At 40.3% G+C, this 19,782-nt stretch overlaps 2 protein-coding genes across 4 annotated transcripts in view; one reads left to right on the top strand and one right to left on the bottom strand.

The window, feature by feature from the left end:
* The window catches only part of garnl3 (GTPase activating Rap/RanGAP domain like 3), a 79,959-nt gene extending 69,171 nt beyond the window's left edge, over positions 1-10,788 (top strand). For 2 of the 3 annotated variants that reach the window (XM_034123218.1, XM_034123219.1), the window contains exons 27-31: positions 823-958; positions 3,083-3,142; positions 5,884-6,102; positions 7,061-7,181; positions 8,111-10,788. In XM_034123218.1, the coding sequence (XP_033979109.1) occupies positions 823-958; positions 3,083-3,142; positions 5,884-6,102; positions 7,061-7,181; positions 8,111-8,276 (702 nt within the window). In that variant the 3' untranslated portion in view covers positions 8,277-10,788. The remainder of the gene's footprint in view (positions 1-822; positions 959-3,082; positions 3,143-5,883; positions 6,103-7,060; positions 7,182-8,110) is intronic. The other variant, XM_034123220.1, reaches the window with a different exon arrangement.
* A 3,717-nt stretch (positions 10,789-14,505) lies between these two features.
* On the bottom strand, positions 14,506-17,303 carry ptges (prostaglandin E synthase). The gene is made up of 3 exons (XM_034123217.1): positions 17,104-17,303; positions 16,921-17,003; positions 14,506-15,529 (listed from the first exon to the last, which is right to left on the bottom strand). Exons 1-3 carry the CDS (start codon positions 17,218-17,220, stop codon positions 15,280-15,282), a joined length of 450 nt encoding a protein of 149 aa, XP_033979108.1. The 5' UTR covers positions 17,221-17,303; the 3' UTR covers positions 14,506-15,279.
* Positions 17,304-19,782: the final 2,479 nt, after the last annotated feature.

Genomic DNA, 19,782 nt, shown 5'->3' with positions numbered 1-19,782 from the left:
ATAAAAGGCAGTCTTGGTCAACACATAATGAATAATTATGAATACTTGTGTAATTAGGTCCGAAACTGGTCAAAATGTTGTTAATTAGAAAGTGCATTATGAGTGTACCTACTTGACACTAGGTTTCACTAAAGCCCTTTTATCTTGTGAGGGTTGGGAGTGTTGGGAGGCCTCTCTGCATTACTGCTGTTTCAGCTCCCTCATTTCAATCAATCTTTATTACCCTGGTGGGAAACACGGCTGGCAATCTGCATGGTTACAACTCCATAATACACTCATCATTCATACACATAGAACATTTGAACAACATCACAGTGTACATGGCATACCACAAACACCATGTCCTTTACTTATAGATGGATAGATACATAGATAGACAGACAGACAGACAGACAGACAGACAGACAGACAGACAGACAGACAGACAGACAGACAGACACATAGATAGATACATAGATAGATACATAGATAGATACATAGATAGATACATAGATAGATACATAGATAGATAGACATTCAATCTACAAGATTTACAAAATTACTTTTAAAATAAAATACAAATAAAATTCAGATCAACATATAAAAATATTTAAAATAATATACTGTACTATAAACTATAATCTATAAAATATTCAGATTAAATGAGAATGGTATACTCTTTTATATATCAATCTACTTATCATAGTGCAATACCTTACTTATCATAATTCCTTTGTTTTTTCTTTCCATGTTTCACCTTCTAACCATCCTTTAGGTCCATGTGTTCTCTTTACATGTCTTTATATTGACCTATATTTCCTCTCTTCTGTTTCCCGCCCACAGTCGGACATCTATTTTGTTTCGTCGGCTCCGGTGAGCTCAGCTTCAAACTGCAGTTCGAGAGACACCAGTTCCCAGAGTTCCCCACAAACGCCCACGGGCTACGAGATGCCCGTGTTCCCTTCCCCGCTCGGCGATGGTAAGCCCCGACGCTCAGTGAAAGCACCACGGGAGGTTGATAGTAAAAGCTTCGTTATTAAAGGTTTTCAATTGTCAGTATTGCCTGCAGAGCTGTGTGACTTTGGATGCTGCCAAGTTAGCCTAAAGCTGGAGTTTCATTTACATAAGCTGCAGCTAGAGGTTCCCACAGTGGAATCGTGTGTGGGTTTCTAGGGCAAGATAATTAATTGCATAAATCTCCCCTATCATTATTACCTCATCCTTTCTCACTCATGACATAATATAGTTTATGACAAAATGCCCTCATAGTTGGCGCTACTGGAAAAGATCTTCAGACAGTGTTAGCATTTCTGATGGTTTTCAGTATTTTAGCCTATTATCTACAAATCCTGTTAACTTGACATTAAGGCTGACCATTGTATTAAGATGTGTGATTAGTCCCCAGCTATGCAGCCATTTGTTTCCCTTTCATTTAGTATATTTAAATAATAAAATAAAAAAACATTCAGTGGGAAAAGCAGATAGGAAAATACAAGGTGGAAAATCCTCTGCATTTTGAGCGGATTGAAACACTGTTTTTAGAGCTTGAATGCAAAAAAGACAGTAAAAAATGAAGTGCCTTTTGTTTAACTGTCACGTCTGCCTTTCTCATTGCAAGCTTGGATAATTTATAATGGTTTTGGATAACAATGGAGATCTATGGCACAGAAGACTTTGGTTACACAGGGAACCATTGTCATGGGATTTGTTGATAATAGGACAAAATATGGAATATCACTCTCACGTATTCTTTAAAGTATGCCAACTACAGTATCACATTTTGGCGCATCAATGAAAACAGATTTTTAAAACAATCATCCATATAAAACATGACAAACATCAATGTCTATTGACGCTCTTGCAAATTGATTTTCCTCATTAGTTAAATAAATGGAGACTTGCGGTTGCAGCACAAGAATCCAATCTATAAATATGGAAAATGGTTGGCTGTTAGTTAAAGGTCTAAAAAGCATCGCTATGATCCTTTCCAGTCTTACAAACCACAAATAACACAAGGAGGAACAGACCAATCACCCTCCACCATCACGTGTACACACAGTAAGTGTCCTCCCAGGAAGAGAATGCTTTCACGGATGATGGAGGATCAATATGAGCCCCTCCCTCCAGCCCACTTTCCCTCCCTCCTCCATCTTTTATTTTGTATTTGACCGTTCCCCTCCCCCTGCAGCTGACCTCCCCCTCAGTCTGACACTACTGTCTGAAAATGGGGCATATTTACGATGCACGGCTGTCGTTAAGGGCCTGGAGGTTTGTCATTCAGACTGATGGATCATGGCGACCTCACTTTGTAGATTTTAAAAGGGACACAAAGTCGTCCCCAGATACATGCATGTTATTCGGTAGGGAAGGACGAGGATTGAGGAGAACAATTAAAATGTCATGTGTGCAGCATGGAGGCAGTTTTCTCTGCTTCCCTCCGGGTATTCACAGGTCACATTAAGGCTAACGGGGAGGAAGGTATGACTGTCGCTGCTGTAATTAGCGCAGGACGGGCGTTATGCGTTTAGGCTGGTTCGGGTTATCATTTCTCTCCAAGGGATTATTTGCATGTTATCAGAATCAGAATTAAGTTTATTGCAAGGTACGTTTGAACATACATGGAACTTGCTGTGGTGTATTATGGTGCCAACATAAACAACATAGAAGAAAATAAGTTGTTGGAGAAGCTAAAAAATATAACAATGTTATATATTAAAAAAATATATATATTTGGCATAAAAAATTAAATAAATATATATATATTAGTACAATGAATATAGGTGTGTGTGTGTGTGTGTGTGTGTGTGTGTGTGTGTGTGTGGTGTGTGTGTGTGTGTGGTGTGTGTGTGTGTGTGTGTGTGTGTGTGTGTGTGTGTGTGTGTGTGTGGTGTGTGTGTGTGTGTGTGTGTGTGTGTGTGTGTGTGTGTGTGTGTGTGTGTGTGTGTGTGTGTGTGTGTGTGTGTGTGTGTGTGTGTGTGTGTGTGTGTGTGTGTGTGTGTGTGTTGTGTGTGTGTGTGTGTGTGTGTGTGTGTGTGTGTGTGTGTGTGTGTGTGTGTGTGTGTGTGTTCAGTTTGTGTAACCCTCTTCTTCATCCCTGGCTCAGATTCTATTCGGATCCCCTATGGTACCAAGCTTTCCCTGTACATGTCTAAGGATGCTGAAGGTACTGCAGGATTTCCCCCACATGCTCATGAAAATAACGCTCATTACGCTAACCCCACTCACATGCAAAAGCTCCCAGAGTGCACCACCCTGTCTGCTCCTCGGCGGCATGTTGACTTGAACGTTGGTCGAATGTTAAGTGAACATTATGTCTTCCCCATCCCCTCCCCCCACCTCCTTTCTGTCTTAACTAATTAAAGAATTACAGCGAGGGGTAGAGTTAGAGGGAGGTGATGGAGTGCAAAGTGAAAAAGTGAGGCAGAGGAGATAACGTCGATCAAGGGAGGAGGGTTTTTTTTAATTACAGGAGGGAGGAGAGGTTGGGGGGGATGCAGAGAAGGTATGCATGAGAGAGAGAGAAAGGGAGGGGTTGTGTACAAGCTTGGGAGAGAAGAAGGAGGGAGAGAAGAGGGAAGGAGAGAAGAGGGAAGGAGAAGACACGTCTGCCGCAGCATGATTTACAGATTGCACTGTCGCCATGGAGACTTTTGTCAGCCCACTCTTCGATCCAAAGTCCAAACAGCGGTGCCACAATCTGGGGGTGAGGGATGGAGGGAGGGGGGGAGAGGTAGAAGGGGTGCTGACAAAAATCCCATCCTCTAACTGCCTGCCGTATCTGCTCCTTGGGGAGGGTTTCATCTGATGTAATCGCATCAGTAATGTGAACAAGATGCTGGTACTGATGTGGCTGCTACCAAACACCTGCAGCAAAACCCCCCTCTGCAGGGGAAGAATTCGACTCCAATTAGTGCAAAAAACACCCCCAATATTTATATTTAATTCCATGCAGAGTGACACTTCCCCCGGTGCAGAAGCGCATGTGGAATATATTGATCTGAGTGATTTGTATATTCCAAAATAACCGCATGCTTTTCCCCCTTCACATTATTGCCATTTCCACTGTGTGACAGCGCGGGTGCAGGAGAGAGGATCTGTAACAACAGGAACACAGTTTTCCTGTCAAACATCAGCTGTGACCCTCTGTTTTCCTCCATGGCTGTTCACTCACCTCTCACCCGCTGACATTTCAGAAGAGACAGTCCTCTTTGTGCGGCGCTGTAGCCTCCACATCAATTCATCCATGTTTCTATCAGCCTGCCTCAAAAGAAGCAGAGTTTTGGCTGCTCAACTGCAATACTGCTCTCATGTGGCACGATTTGTTCACTGCACATTTGCACACTGCTGCAGATCATGAAAAACTACATTTAATGTGTCCCAAACAGACTTTTAAGCATTTAATATCCTCACTGAATAATAGATGGCCTGCTATAAATGGCTACAACTGAACAGTTAGCTCTCTGTAGTAAGGATGATTAATTTTAAGATCACATGCTGTTTCGGTAAATAGGACTATTAATCACTTCAGAGTGTCTTCGTGTGAATATGGAGGGTTAGTTTTATTTTATCAGCTCATCAACCTAGTCTCAGTCACAAAAAAGGTCCTTTTGCAAATAATTCTGATTGATTTCTACCATCCTAGCGAGACATTATTTACGATTATTTTTTACTGTGCTATGAAAATCCACTAGAAACTTGCTCGACATCAGTTATCCTTCACGTTCAACACTCTGGACTTTCTTTATTGGTGCATTCAAGGACTTTATTTGAAATACATTAAATGACCAGTTCATGTTGTGATTTCAACAACATCTGCAGGATGTTTGCTTTGTGTTTGTGAAGTGAGCACATGAGAGTAATGTTGAAGTGTCCTTGAATGCCACCAAGAGGGTTTCAAAGGAATAGTTTGACATTTTGGAAATATAATTGCCAAGGATTACATGAGGAGGTTGATATCATGTCTGTCTGGTAAATATCAAGATACATGAAAAGGGTAATTAGTTTATCAGCAAGGGAAACATCTAGCCCCAGTTTGTTTCTCTTATTTATTAGCGTTTTATTCAAAGTCAAAGATGTTAGCCAATGTTTCTATTAAAGGTAAATACCTAATGCATTGACAAGAGTCATTGGCACCTATTTTACAGGTGCGATAGTGTTATCCATTTTCTTATTTAGCTCTCTGCAAGGAATAAAAAAGGAAATATTTACGAAAATGTCAAACAATTATAAGAAATATTCTCTAATCTAAATGTTGTGTAATTTCGGCAAAGAGTAAGTACAATGACAGTATATGTATAGGCATGCTATTCCTTTTTTATTTGAGTTTTTATATCAATTTGCCATCCTACTGATTTAATCCCAAAAAGTATTGTATTTTCAAATCTTTTTTGACTTTTTATTCTAAGTCCTAATATATATGCTTTATAGGATAATAGCTGTATTATAATCGGACTGGTAAGCCCAGTGCATGGACACAAGTCAGAATGATCCTCGTTACCGGACAGACTTCATGTAACGCTTTGCAATACATCAATACAAATGTTTCCCAAAACGTCAAGCTATTTAAAGAAATAGTCACTACTCCCAACTTCATTGCCATGCAACAGCAATATCATTTCTCAAAATTGAAAGTGTAAAAAGTCTGTGAAGATGTGCTTTTAATAGAAATGCAATCATCTCGCTAATAAGCTAAATCATGCAAAAACACTTATGAGCTTGAAGCGCAGAGTTTCATACATTTCTCATTAACTGCTACACACGTCTCACCCTTTATATGTGTCTTTTTCCCGACACTATTCCCATCTTTGCTCTTTTTATTCCTTGTTCATATCTTGTCACCTGACTCTCCCCGCTGCTCTCTCCTCTTCCTCCCTTCTTCTCTCCCTCTGGTCTCCCGCCCTGCAGGTGAATCAGCATGTAAGCACATTTTCAAGATCCCTCTGTGTAACCTCGTGGGCCGGAGCATTGAAAGGCCCCTGAAGTCCCCTCTGGTCAACAAGGTGCTGACCACGCCGGCCCCCACCATGCTTCCCCCCACTGCCCTCATCTCCGCCACACACTCCCTCTCCCTGTCCCGCATGGAGATCAAGGAGATCGCCAGCCGCACACGGAAGGAGCTGCTCGGTAAAGATGAAATAACACACTTAGTTGTATTTATTTTCTCTGATGTCAATACATTAATCCTGGTGTTAAAGCAGTAGTTTTTCATATTGGGAAATATTCAAATATAGTTGGATTAGAAGATCAATACCTTGTCATTTCTGCATGCCTAATATGAAACCACAGCACCTGTTAGCTTAGCTTAGCATAAAGACTGGAAGCTGAGGGAAACAGCTAGCCTGGCTCTATCTAAAGGTGACAAAACCCACCTAACAGCAACTCTAATGCTCATCATTAGACCTGTCATTTTTCTGAAAAAAATATTTTTTTATGCTTCTTTATTCCTTTTTAGTTTTAGAGTTTAACAAACCACATGTTAATGGTAATGATAAATAGCATCTGTTTCTGTTTATTCACTTATTCACTTTTTTTTACTTCTTTTTATTCCACAAAATTATAACATACATGGAGATGTACATACAAATGACACCCGCCTCAGTTTACAGTGCACTCCAATCTACACGTTATTGCTCACATGCACATACATACATTACCCCTTTCCTTCTAAGTCTTGGCAAATTATACATAAATACAGACATTCATTGAAATTCTCTGACCTTTCCCTGGGTAGTCGGTACAGACAGGTGCTAGTGTTTATTCACTTCTTAACCACATTTATATACACAGGTATACTCTATTGATTATATTGAATAGTCTTATCTGCCTATTTTAATCTTTTTCTCATATGTAGCTCTTTTGCTCAATGTTAATACATTATAAAACTATTTTAAATAGATTTGTATCTTCCTTTGTCTTCAATGTATGATAATGATAGTTATAGAGTTTTAGCATTGTTAGTAGGGGGGGGGGAGTATTGCTACCCTAGGAAAAAGCCAGGCTAACTGTTTGTCTGGTGAAATGAACATATTCCCCAGAAACGTTTAATATTCTATACATTTCCTGTTACCTCATACTAACGAAGGTCTGACAGAGGAACCGAGTGGGAAGTCAGACAGTGGGACGGTCAAACAGAGGAAGATGAGCAAGAAGAACACAGAGGAAGAGCCCAAAGCACGAGCACTGACGTCAACAAACAGTGACAGGTGTGGTGGTCATTTTGTAGCCTAAAAATGTTGTTTATTAGCTCATAAGAAATCATCATTTTAAAAGGTTTTCCTTTACTTTTCATTCCCCTCTCCACTCCATCAGCTCTTCTGTGCTGATTTTACATTAACTGGACTACTTTTCATTTATATAGAAGTACTATTTCCAATACTGGTGAAGAGACAGTATTGTTGAAGGAGCCTGGGACAACTGGACTTTCATCTCCAATAATAAGCTTTAGTTATTGTGACAATAAAGCATTTGCATATTGTAGGGAAAACATAATAAACACCATGCCTTTAGACCATTTGCAAAATATGTGCAAATTAGTATATTACTATAAAAACATAATGATTAAAGGAGAAAGGGTTGAGTGTAGAAGTGGCTTAAAGTGAGGGATTTGTATGTAAATGATTGTCTAAAGGTCACCTATTATGCAAAATCCACTTGTTCATGTCTTTTATACATAAACATGTGTCCCCTCTGCGGAAAGAGATTCTGAAAGGTTCAGGAAAAAAGATTTGCTCACTTTTTTGTAAAAACCTTTCTGAAAATGAGCTGATTTGTGATGTCATGTTTTTTTGGCTTGTGTAACCATTAGCCAATCACCAACCAAGGTAACCCCCGCCCACCTTATCACCTGAATCTCCTCCTAGAGCACCACTGTGTTCTTTTTAACCAAATATCTCTCCGAGGGGCGTGGGGAGTGGCTCCTTATTTTCATCTAAAGTAACAGACACAGAATCAGCACTTTTGAAACAGGGCTGAAACAGAGGGGATTATGGGATGCTACAATGATCTGTTTGGTGTTTGGAGCCAAACACTTCAGAGACATGTTCTGTATCTGAGACCTATAATATATTGATGAAAAAGAGTATAATAGGGGACCTTTAATGTACATTTTAAATAATAATTCTATGCCCCCCAGGTTAGCCTCAGAGTCTGGAGAGGCGGAGCTGGACGTGCAGCTGCACTGTACGTCCGCTCCGGAGGTGGAGCCGGAGAAGGTGGTGCTGCTGACGGAGAGCCCGCCTCTCGCCAGCGCCTTCGCCCTCTCCACATCCTTCGAAGAAGACGTCCTGGACCTAAAGTGAAGACAATCCCACCGTGCACTTCTCTGCCCCCCCCACTCCCATACTGTCACCTTTATTTCATGTTTTGGTTGGTTTGCTTTTGTTGAATTCTTTTTTTGTTGTTGTTTATATCCTTGTATCTTGGGTCTCCCCATTCGTCAGACAAGATGGGTGCAGCGGGGGGGTGAGGATGTGTTCGTTTGTTTCCGCGAGCAAGTCTTTCAGCCGCTGTGTGTTTCGGGTGTTTGTGTGGCCCCCCCCCCACAGCAAATAACCCAAAGAGGCGTTGAGGCTGTGTGAGCTGCCGCAGTTTATTCAGAGCTCTGCAACAGCCTTGAGGTAATGTTAAAGGTTTGATCACAAACCACAATCTGAATGTAAATCTGCGCACCGAGGCACGACGTAAATCTCACAGAGCCCTCTGAAGTTGCTAGAGCTTCATATGTGTTGTATATTATGTGATATTTCCTTTACAACTGTTGTATGATATGCATATGTATGTGTACATCTGTTTATACATGGAGTGCATACACAGTGACGGGCATGTATGCCTGTCATGCCTGTGATGCATATTTATAGATATTATAGAAAAAATCATTTTATTCCCATATTTAGTAAAAGTAGGATGTGTTATGCTCTCTGCACATATTAGTCCTTATTCTTCTCCTTATTCACAGTATACAGGTAGACAGGGCTGGAGGCAAAGTCTCCCACAAGTGCCATTTCCCAGCATCCTCCACTGAAGTACACCTCTTAACAGCCACCAAAGTCTGGTGTCTGAGAGTAGCAGCCATGATTGTAGTCCTATATGATTACTATGGTGTCCCACATCTCCATTCAGTTTGAATTCACCTACAGGAGGCACTCTTTTAAAGCCACACAGAGTGAGACGTCCTTACTTCTGCATGACCTGCCTTTGCTACATGTATTTAGACTCCTGCACCAAAAAAAAACTTCTTTGGAAGCCACGAGGTCTGTGATATCATAACAGAGCAGCATAAAGCAAACCACAAGCTGAGATGAGAGAAAAAGTGTGGAGGTTTTACTAGACTGTCCTGTGTCTGTAAAAGGAATTGTAGACAAAACTACACATTTAAAATACAAATCTAAAGTTCAAACACAGAAAGAAACAATCCAACTACTTTAGCTAATTGCAAACTTCGAACTGCAGTCCCTGTATATGAGGCTTTAAGGCAGTGCAAGGGTTGAAGTGATGACAATAATGCACACACTCAGACATAAACTATTCTTCATACACTTACAGCGGCCCTATTGTGCTTTTTGGGGGGGTGTTCCCTTTCCTGTAGTATGGTGATTAGGTTGTTGTCCATGTAAATGGTCTGCAAAGGCTAAAATCCCAAAGACCCCTCGAGAGGGAGTATCTCCCCGTGATAGGCTAAGGTGCGGGACATCTCTAAGCAGTTGACCAATCACAACAGAGCCTGCAAACTAACCAATCAGAGCAGACTGGGCTCTGGTTCAGACAGAGGGTGAAAAGAGGTGCTGCAGCAAAATAAAGAAAAATAAAGAGCTTTTTGAACATTAAAGCTTGGAAACATGTCCCATGAGAGGCACACAATACAAATATGAACCTGAAAATAAACATAATTGGGCCCTGTTAAGTTTTAAGTACTCATTAAAATACTTATTTCTAAGCCTTTCATTGCACTTTTATTCTCTAGTACAAATGTGCTTTTCCTTTGCACTTCAGATATTTACAACAGTCTTGTAGCAACGGTGAATCTAACATAAAATAGGGAAAAATGTCTAAGTGATGGACACTAGACAGTCAGTAAAACCAGAAGAGAAGTCTTTAAGCATCCACTTGTGGGTGAGGCATCAGACTGGGAGCAGTGGTTCTGCTGATGGGAATGACAGCGCCCCTCTGTGGTGGTTTCTCTCACAGCAGCCTTCAGATCTTGCATGAGTCTCCTCTTCTTTCTCCTCCTCACGCCTCTCCTCCTTTCTCCTGCTAGTCTCAGTGTGAACCCTGCAACACTATAACATAACTCAGAAAAACTAAAAAGGGAAGAAGAAGAAGAAGAACGGGGGGATTTTTTATAAAGAGGTACTTTAGTGTTTATTACTCTGAGTGAGTGTGGGATGCCTGGCAGTTTGTTTGTCACACTGCTTCTCCCACTTTACGATGTTTCTCCTGTATTTCTGTCGAGTACTCTTTGTTCCTACCTCCCCTTGGCATTTTCACAGTTTTTTGTTTAGTTTTATTTGTATTTGAATCTATATTTACTGTTTAGACTGTTGCTGAACCTCTCTGTGATATCAAAACGAAAGAAAAATTAACAAAAAAAACACCAAGTGTCTTAAAATATTGTATCGCCATCGTTTTTAATGCCAAGTACTACTTGTAAATGTTTGTGTATCAAATGTGGCCTCAAATGAAACTGAACTATATTATTAATATTATTATTATGATTATTATTTGAGCAATTATTTTAAACAAGTGCTGTAGACCACTGCTGTGAAAGTAGTCGATTCTGTTCATTGATATGTAATAAATATTTATGAAATTTGATCTGTTTGGGTATTATTTGTTAGCGTTTGTAGTTATCATATTTTACAAATGTTATATTGTACACTCATAGGCAAACTGCACACACGTATGCAAACACACAAACACTCAAAATAATTGTATTTTTGTAATTTTTTTGCATGTTGTAGGCTACTTTGCTTTTTTTGTTTACTTTTGTTGAATATATAGCCATTGCTTTTCCTAATGCTTTTTTATTCTCATCTGCACAACTTGTGTCTTTTTCTGTTGTGTTTCTACTGCTTTGTTTCATTGTGCAAACAAATACCATCTCATATCTTTCTCAGGAGACTTGGAGACAGTGAGACGTCCAACAGAGTTGTTAATTAATTGAGGAATAATCTTCCCTGTTTCCTGCAGAGCAGCTGACACAGGCAGATGTTTGGAACAAATGGTAAGCAGACAGACAGGGAGGTGTCTGAAGAGGTGTTTGATACACTGTTTGAGAGGGAGCCATGTGATGGAAAACAAACAGACAACAAGCATCGATGCCATTGTTGTGTGATTGCAATCTTAGTTCAGACAAACACAAAATCAGTAATTCAGATAAGCTTGTATCTGCTGAAATGGAAACAGTCATTCATGCAATTGTAAGGTTATATCATGGTAATGCAACTTGTATTAATGAACTGTAACTCCTGTTTGCAGCTTGTTTTAAATTCTGCTGCAGGATTTTCAAGAATAATATAAAACAAGTCCTTGTTATGTCATGTGATCCAGTGCCTCCATTGGACAAACTTATTTTTATTGAATTTTTTCCAAAAGTCCAAACTCTTTCTAATCTCATTCATGTGACATAAATTAATTAAGTAACTAACGTCTTTGAGCACCAGGAAAAGCACTATACAGGGATCTTACGGTCATTAAAAACCTGGAAAAGTTATGGAAATTCAAAATGCTAATTCCAGGCCCTGGAAAAGTTATGGAAAACAATATTTTTCCCAAAGTTTTGGAAAAGTCATGGAAATATAACTAAAGTTGCATCAAATATAATTGACATGTTATCTAATCGCCGAAATAGTAATACTATAATGATAATAAATACTGTATCGTATAGTAATGAAACATAACATGGCATTTAACTGACGAGGTATTTTGCTGGAAAATTAGGTAAAGGTCATGGAGAAGTCATGGAAAATCATTGGTGAAAAAGTGTATGAACCCTGACTATACAAAAAACATAAATTATCATTTTGTATGTATTCCTAATCAAGGCAGCATTATATTACTGCCCTTATGATACGCCAATGTTGTACGTTTTATTATGAATTTTGTTATGAATATTCAGCAGTTCCTTTATTAAAAAGTCTCATTTATTTTCAATTGCTTCCAAGCTATGTGACTTAATGACTCCAAATCAGTGAAGCATCATAGTATAGACAAGTAGGACACAACTCGGTTCTTTTCTTTTTAATTTGAACATCTTTATGAAAATTCGGCTGTTTTTTATTGAAAGTCTTGTTTTTGTGTTTTAATCGTCCATGTCATGTGACCCAGTGACTCCACATCAATGCAACACACACTGGACAGGTGAGAAACACCTCTTTTTTTATTCAAATAAATCAAGACTTTTCAATAAATAAATAAAACAGCTTATTATTAATAACAATGTTTGTATAAAAAAGATGAAATCCAATGAAAAGCTGTATCTTACTTCTTGCAACTACACTGGACAAGCAGTACACACCTTTCATATTGCATTCTATCGCTTTTTCTCTTCTAGTAATAATATTTTTGTGAAAATGCAGCTGTTTCTCTATTGGAAAGTTTTTCCCCTCTTTTTATTGGCTTTTAGTGCTTTTATATGAATTAAACCATAGCCACAAGGCCTGGATAAACAATGATGTAAGTGTACTCTGATAAAATCACAGAAAAACCTTTTAGCCTCGATTTTTGTTTTACTTGTTGAAGTTCTTCCACTAACTGTGCTCTCGTTTTATTGAAGTAGGCGAGCCTCCCCCTAGCTCCTGAACAATAGACCATCAGGAAATTCAAGCTGATCTCTAGACAGGGACCAGCCTGGGGCACAAAGAAAACATAGCTTTTGTAAAAACCTTCTCCTGATGTATCGCGAAAAAAAAGAGAAAGTAACATTTGTATGTGGCTGTACATTTCCAGTAGCGAATTGTGGTTTTTGATTTTGTGAGTCAAGCATCATGATTATTCACTTGGCTGAAAAAAAGAGTAACAGAGAAGAAAGCGGGGCCCTTTTACCCTGAAGGTGCAGACAGGTTGAGACGACCCCTCCGCTGACTCATGCAGGAAATAGTCACACCCCTGTGTCCTTGGCATGTCATTAGCTTTAGGTTTCACACAGATCATGTGTATGCTCACTCGTTACAACCAAAGGATTAGGTTTTCCAGTCCTCCCACATTCTCTGGGTTTGTTATTTTTCTTTTGTTAGGAATAAAAACTCCATAACCACGAACCTTTACAGCCGTATAATTTCCAAGTTTAGTCATCACAGGAAACGGGATTACTGGAATTACTGCCTGGAGCCAATTATAAATCACATTGGGGTGAGGAATCACCAAACCAAATATGCCGTGATCAAATAATAACAAAGCATTTCACCAACGATGCAATAGATGATCTGGGCAGGTTGGCCTGCAGACCACACATGCTGTAATCATTGACATGGCGCTCTGCTGTGTGTCAGCCCCCCGGCCCCTCTGTACAGTGAACACAGCCACAGGTCTTACATAATAGGTGGAGGAATGCAGGAGCTTTGCCATGGACTTCTGGATCATCTCACTCTCACACACGAACACACACACACAAAGTGGGGCCCAGTCCCCTTAACGGGAAAGTTCACCCCAAAATCATAAAATTCATATTTTTCGTCTTGGCGTGAGTTGCAGAGTCCTGGAGGTGTTGGCCGTTTAAAGGGATGTCTCTTTCCAGAAATCATGAAACAGTTACACTCATTCTCAGACGCTATGTCAGAAGTTGTATGTGGAAACTTTCTTTGCTGGATCATCTCACTGTCACACACCAACACACACACACACACACACACACACACACACACACACACACACACACACACACACACACACACACACACACACACACACACACACACACACACACACACACACACACACACACACACACACACACACACACACACACACAAAGTGGGGCCAAGTCCCCTTGAAGGGAAAGTTCACCCCAAAATTAAGAATTCTCCTCTTACCATTTGTGTTATTTATCACTGTCGTTTTCTTGTCTGCTTTTTTTCTCCAACTTGATGGCATTCAAAGTGGAACAAAAAAAAGTTTTAAAACGTCAAAAGGAATGTCTCTTTCCAGACATCATGGCACAGTTATTGAAGATAATCCTCAGTCCTTAATATATGTCAGAAGTTTTATGTGGAAACCTTCTTTACAATTGAGATACACCAGCCATAGTGAACATCCTTCTGCCCGGTGATTCAGTTGGAGGGTGTAGTTCAGTAGAAAGAAAATAGTTCCTATATGAAACTAAGCACATCAAGTCTGTGGGTTATCTTGATTAACCAGGTCATTATTTCTGGAAATAGACATTAAAAATATGAATTTTTGACACTGTGATGAACTAAATCTTTAACACCAGATCACACTACAGACTCTGCACAACCAGGCAGACACAACACAGAGGATCTCTCTGCTAAAAGACAATCAAATTACTTAAATATCACTCATGTAATCTTGGTTTTGTGTGTAACTTGTTTTATTGCCTCCAAAAGAATGCATATAGTGGTTAAAAAACATAACTGTATACATTAAATTGAATAATAAATTATTAATACAATACTTTAAAAATAGCCTTGAAATATGTTTTCACAGATACAATTATTTCATATGTTCTCTGCAGGTTGTTGTGAGATTTATTCCAAACTCAGTGATAGGATGCCTTTCTTTAAATTGATGTAACTTGAGAGACAGTTTGACTTACACAGTGAAAGTGGTCTTAAATCTCTCAACACATCTTCAGTCATCATGCGTAAGCTTTTGTTGAACATAGTACACAAACAAAATGTTAACACAACAGATGGAGTATCCACAAAGGAAGCAGCTGAAGCCACGGGGGTGCAGCACTATGTGAATGGTGGTCCGTGTTGTGTGTAAACACAGAATGGATGCAGGGAGGAATATTGCAAAGTGGCTTCGGGGGGTTACAACAGAATCTAGTTACAAAGACAAAAACGACCTTCATTTTTCTTTTTTAAATAGTACAGTACAAGATGTCAACTTCAAATAAGAAATTCTCACATTTCAACATTACAAATACTGATAAAATCTCACAAAAACCCAGCTGTGGTGTAATCACACACCTATTATTGCACTCATTCTTGTCTTTAATGCTCTTCCCCTCAGGAGGCCTCTCCGGTATCCTGCTCTTCTTCTTGCTTTTTCATCTGACACAGGTCTCAGATCCCAATCCCTCCTGCCAGAAAAACTCCTCAAGTTCATCCCTCCTTTTCTGGATGTTCATGCATATGCTGCGACTGCAACAAGGATCTGCAGAGCCATGGAGACACAAGGTATCTGAGCCACAATGTAGGCCAGAGAGCGGGTGGGGGCTCGCAGGGCGAACAGGTAGGCCACGCTGTGCAGCACACGAGCCAGGAAGAAGACCAGGAAGTGGAGGCGGGCCACAGGAAGTGAAGGTCCGATCATGGAGTAGATAGCACCAAGGAAGAGGAAGGGGAGGATGTTCTCTAAGTCGTTCATATGAGCTCTAAAAGGGGGAGGAAAGGAGATTTAATCACGCACACATACATCTGTTTTCAATACCATGCAATGTCCTGACTCAGTGAAGCGATGATGTTTTTTCAATCATATGCTCAATGTGACTTCCTATCAGGCATTACACATCAGCAGACTATACCACTTTTTAGCTTTTGGCTTCCAGTCAGAATGCTTATCACCACTTCCCTGCTTCCCCTCCGCCCTCTGGAATCTACTTTTTAAATAATATTATTTTATGAAACATGCCCTGCTCTTGCAGAAACAGCACATTCAACAATTATTACATTTTTCTTTGAGAAGAGCATGTTGCAACAACTCGTTAAAATGAACTAAACACCCAGCCAGATTTTTTAGCAATATGATCAGGATTTTAATGCACAGTTAAATGAATGGTCCAGGATACACATCCAGGGGGAAAGGAGGGGAACGTTTGTACTATAAAACATGTGCAGTCTGTCAGGGATAATTATCTGACAAGTTAAAACAAAGCAGAGGAGCGTGTCCCCTAGAGGCCGCCCACTCTTGTTGAAAACCAATGAACAAAATCGCATGATCTCACTGCAGAGTTGCATGTACTGTAAATGGAGAAGTTTTACAGGAAAAAAGACTTGTCTTACAAGAAAATCAACATGCAGTTCATTATTTTTGGTTGTTTGGCTCATGTATATTTATAAAATAGCCACAGACAACCAAAAGCCTTTATAAAAACTGTCAACACAAAACCTTTTTTAACACAACATATTACTGATTAAACTACTCAAGATGCCATCTGGTGAAATACTCAAGTATTGTACTTCACGTATAAACATTTGTGGTACTTCATTTTATACCAATTTGACACATTTAGTAGTTTTTACCACACTATATTTTCTTGAGAACTAATGTTACTTTACACATTTGGATTTTTGTTAAGACAGTTATGTCATAGTTGCCTTAAAGATGACCTTACCACACATCATATACTGATTGTATTTAAATAGGTGAAATGCTACTTAAAAGCAATAGTATTTAAATATAATATAGTAGGCCTATAACACTTGCAGACGATATCCCTGTGTTGAGTACTTTTATTCACATTTTACTGATGTACCTTTTTAAAGTAACCTGCATCAAATTGAGTATTTTACCACTGTGGTAGGAAATTGCTATTTTAACTTTGTTACTTTACTTATAAAATGTTGGAAGGACGTTTTTGTCTTCTATCCCCATACATAAAATCAGTCAATAAATCAATCAAGTTGTATGAATACTTCCTCCACCACTGGTTGTTACAGCAAAAGTGGTCAGTCTAGTAGTCAAACGAGTGATGGATCGCTTTGGCAGAACTCTTTTGTACAAATTGAAAGCGTGTCTTGTCTTGAGAGTGTTAAACTTCCTTACCTCCGGCACCTCTCCACATACGGGTCCTCTCGGTGGAACTGCAGCCCTCCGTGCCTCAGCGCGTCCTCGGGGTTTGCAAAAGCCTTTTAGGGAAGAAAAAAAAGACTTTGCATCAGAAAAAGGTTTCCGGAGGGAATTGCTTTCTCTTTTTTTGATCCTTTCCTCTGATTCATAGCCACTCACCTTTTTACGCAGCCTCACTTGTCCCGTTATTATCGCTAGAATGTACATTTTTATCACCAGAAGCACGGCGTAGAAAACAAAACAGGAGAAAACTTCATTTCTTGTCAAGAATGCCATGTTTTTGTGGTTTAATATCCAAACTGAGCTTTGGTGGAATAAAAAAGGGAGAGCTCTGAGGTCGGTGCGTAAAACTCCAGACAAGTGAGAGTGGACGTGAGACGAGGCTTTTTGTACTGCTGGAGATCCACCCACTCACCCAAATTAAATTGAACGGAAGACACGTAATGCTTCATTCATAATTATGTAGAATCCCGCAGTGAGAAATCATGGCAATGCCAAATTGGTTTCACGAAAAAAGTCACGTAGGAAGTGAAGGGAGTTTTCAGATCTTTACAACAAGTACATAGGCCTACCAACAATTACCAAACTGAAATATCTTTATTAGAAGCAATAGCACTGTATTACAAATTGTAGCCTGCTAAAATAAAGTACATTACTACTCACAAAAAGTATTCAAAGTAGTCTACCAAAAAGTTAATGTAGGCTACTTAATAGGCAACATTATGTAGCCTAATTATGCTATTTAAAACAAAAAAAAGATTACAATCTTTTGACAAAATTTGTATTATTATTACGGAAAAGACATTGTAAAATTGTATACCCTCTCATACAAGTACATTTATGCAACAGGAAGTAGGCTAATACAAAGATATATATATATATATATATATATATATATATATATATATATATATATATATATATATATATATATATTGGGAGCATGCCGCTGCGGCGTGGTTCGCACACGTGGAGGCACACTTTGCCTGCCGACAAGTCCGTGACGGGGATTTGAAATATTTCCACGTGGTAGCAGCGATGGGAAGCTCCACGTCATCCAGGTTGGTGGGATTTATCTCAGACCCCCCACACCATGGCAAATATGAGGCGATTAAGGCCCTTCTCCTTAAGACATTTATGGCGCATTTCCACTACACGGCCTCGCTCGGCCTCGCTCGGTATGGCTAGGCCTCGTTAGGACCAGCTCACTTTATGGCGCATTTCCATTACAGGTTAGGAACTGGGGTAGTATCTATAGTAACGCAGTGTGGGCGGAGCCGTGACGTCATCTTCAACGAGAACCCCAGAAAAACAACACAGCCGTTAGCTGTTAGCACTCAAGCTCACAGCTCCTCATATCTGTTCAGAAACTAGACAAAAGTTAAACGAGTACAAACCACAGACTGTCTGTGTCATGGCGAATACAGTCGCTGGTTTATTTATGTCTGTAGGCTGTTGTTGTGAGTGTGGACGGTCGTAGCATATACAACGTTAGCCAATCTCCATTTAGAAAACACGCATTTTAAAAGGTTTTTCGCCTGCCGTCTGTCTGCAGACTTGTCAAAGCATTAATTCATGGTTTTTACTAACCGGTATCAGTATGTTGTTACTTCGGCATCATTTTGAAACGTTTAAATCACGGTCAAATATGTTCATCTTGTTGTAGTTGTAGCCCCCTTGCCAGCGATTCTCTCTCTAGTTTAGCATACTCAGCCCGACTCAGCCTGGTTGTTCCTGGCCCTAGAACCACGATTTTATGGGGCCAGAAAAACTGTGAATTAGGACCCGCCAGCCGGTACTAGGCCAAGTGGAAACACAACCAAAAACGGGCCCCGCACGGCTCGTCACGCTTAAAGCGAGCTCCGCGCTGCAGTGGAAACGCGCCATTAGCTTATCTGCTAAGGAGAGGGCCCGCCAGATTCTTGACATTCAAGGCCTAGGAGACAGCAAGCCATCTCAGCTAATGGAGAAAATGCTAAATCTGCTAGGGGGGGAAGACCCCCGGGTTTTGTTCATGGAGACGTTCCTGCGCCACTTGCCTTCCCGGGTTCAGACGGCGCTAGCCAACACGTCCATCACGGAGCCCCGTGCCTTGGCTGAAGAGGCCGACCGTTTTTTCCTGGCTACCCAGCAGTCCGGTGCAGAGGCGCTAGCTGTGACTCTCAGCGCCCCCTCGACAGTTAAGAAGGCTTGGGAGAGGCTGGACGCGACGGTACCAAGCCGGCGTGGGGACACAGGAGAGTGTCTTTACTAGGGATGGGTATCGTTTGAAATGTATCGATTCCGATTCCGATTCCGGTTCTGCTTATCGATTCCGGTTCTTATCGATTCCCCCGTTTCGATTCCAAAATTGTAAAAGAAAGAGGTCAAACGTTTGGATAACAAAAATATCTTTATTCTTTTAAGCTTTAACTGACATTTTTACAAATAAGAAATATACTTGCAATACAAATGTATTGCACAATAGCTGTGCTTTATTTTAACTGAGCTATGCCTGTGGCAAGCTATTAACAGGCATTACACTGTGCCTTGTCTTTTTCTTTTTTAGTGTAGTGGAGCCTCACTTTAGAGCGTTTACCGCGATCCATCTTTGGTGTTATGAAGTGACTGAGCTCGTGAACTGTCTACGGGAGGGCGGGGGGAGCCTCGCTGCGGGGAAACTGTGCTGTGATGATGCCGTTTTAAAAAATGAAGGGCGGTGCCGGCCGTCAGCGTACCGAGCCGGCCGTCAACGGCCCGCTGACGACCGGCCGTTCTGTGATTCTCCAGAACACACAGATGGCCAGTCCGCCCTTACCCTGGCTGTATTCCACCGGGTCACCGCGGTGCCGCGGCGCA

Source organism: Trematomus bernacchii, unplaced genomic scaffold (genome assembly GCF_902827165.1).
Source record: "Trematomus bernacchii unplaced genomic scaffold, fTreBer1.1, whole genome shotgun sequence".
Taxonomy (NCBI): Eukaryota; Metazoa; Chordata; class Actinopteri; order Perciformes; family Nototheniidae; genus Trematomus; species Trematomus bernacchii.
Note: the sequence above shows the minus strand (reverse complement) of the source record. Positions and strands in the feature narration are given on the sequence as shown.

Excerpts from the sequence above, each read along its gene's own strand:
- ptges (XM_034123217.1), bottom strand. The coding sequence starts at position 17,220 with ATGGCATTCTTGACAAGAAATGAAGTTTTCTCCTGTTTTGTTTTCTAC. Across the intron at positions 17,004-17,103 it reads AAGTGAGGCTGCGTAAAAAG|GCTTTTGCAAACCCCGAGGA; the intron begins GTGAGTGGCTAT and ends CTTCCCTAAAAG. Across the intron at positions 15,530-16,920 it reads TATGTGGAGAGGTGCCGGAG|AGCTCATATGAACGACTTAG; the intron begins GTAAGGAAGTTT and ends TCCCCCTTTTAG.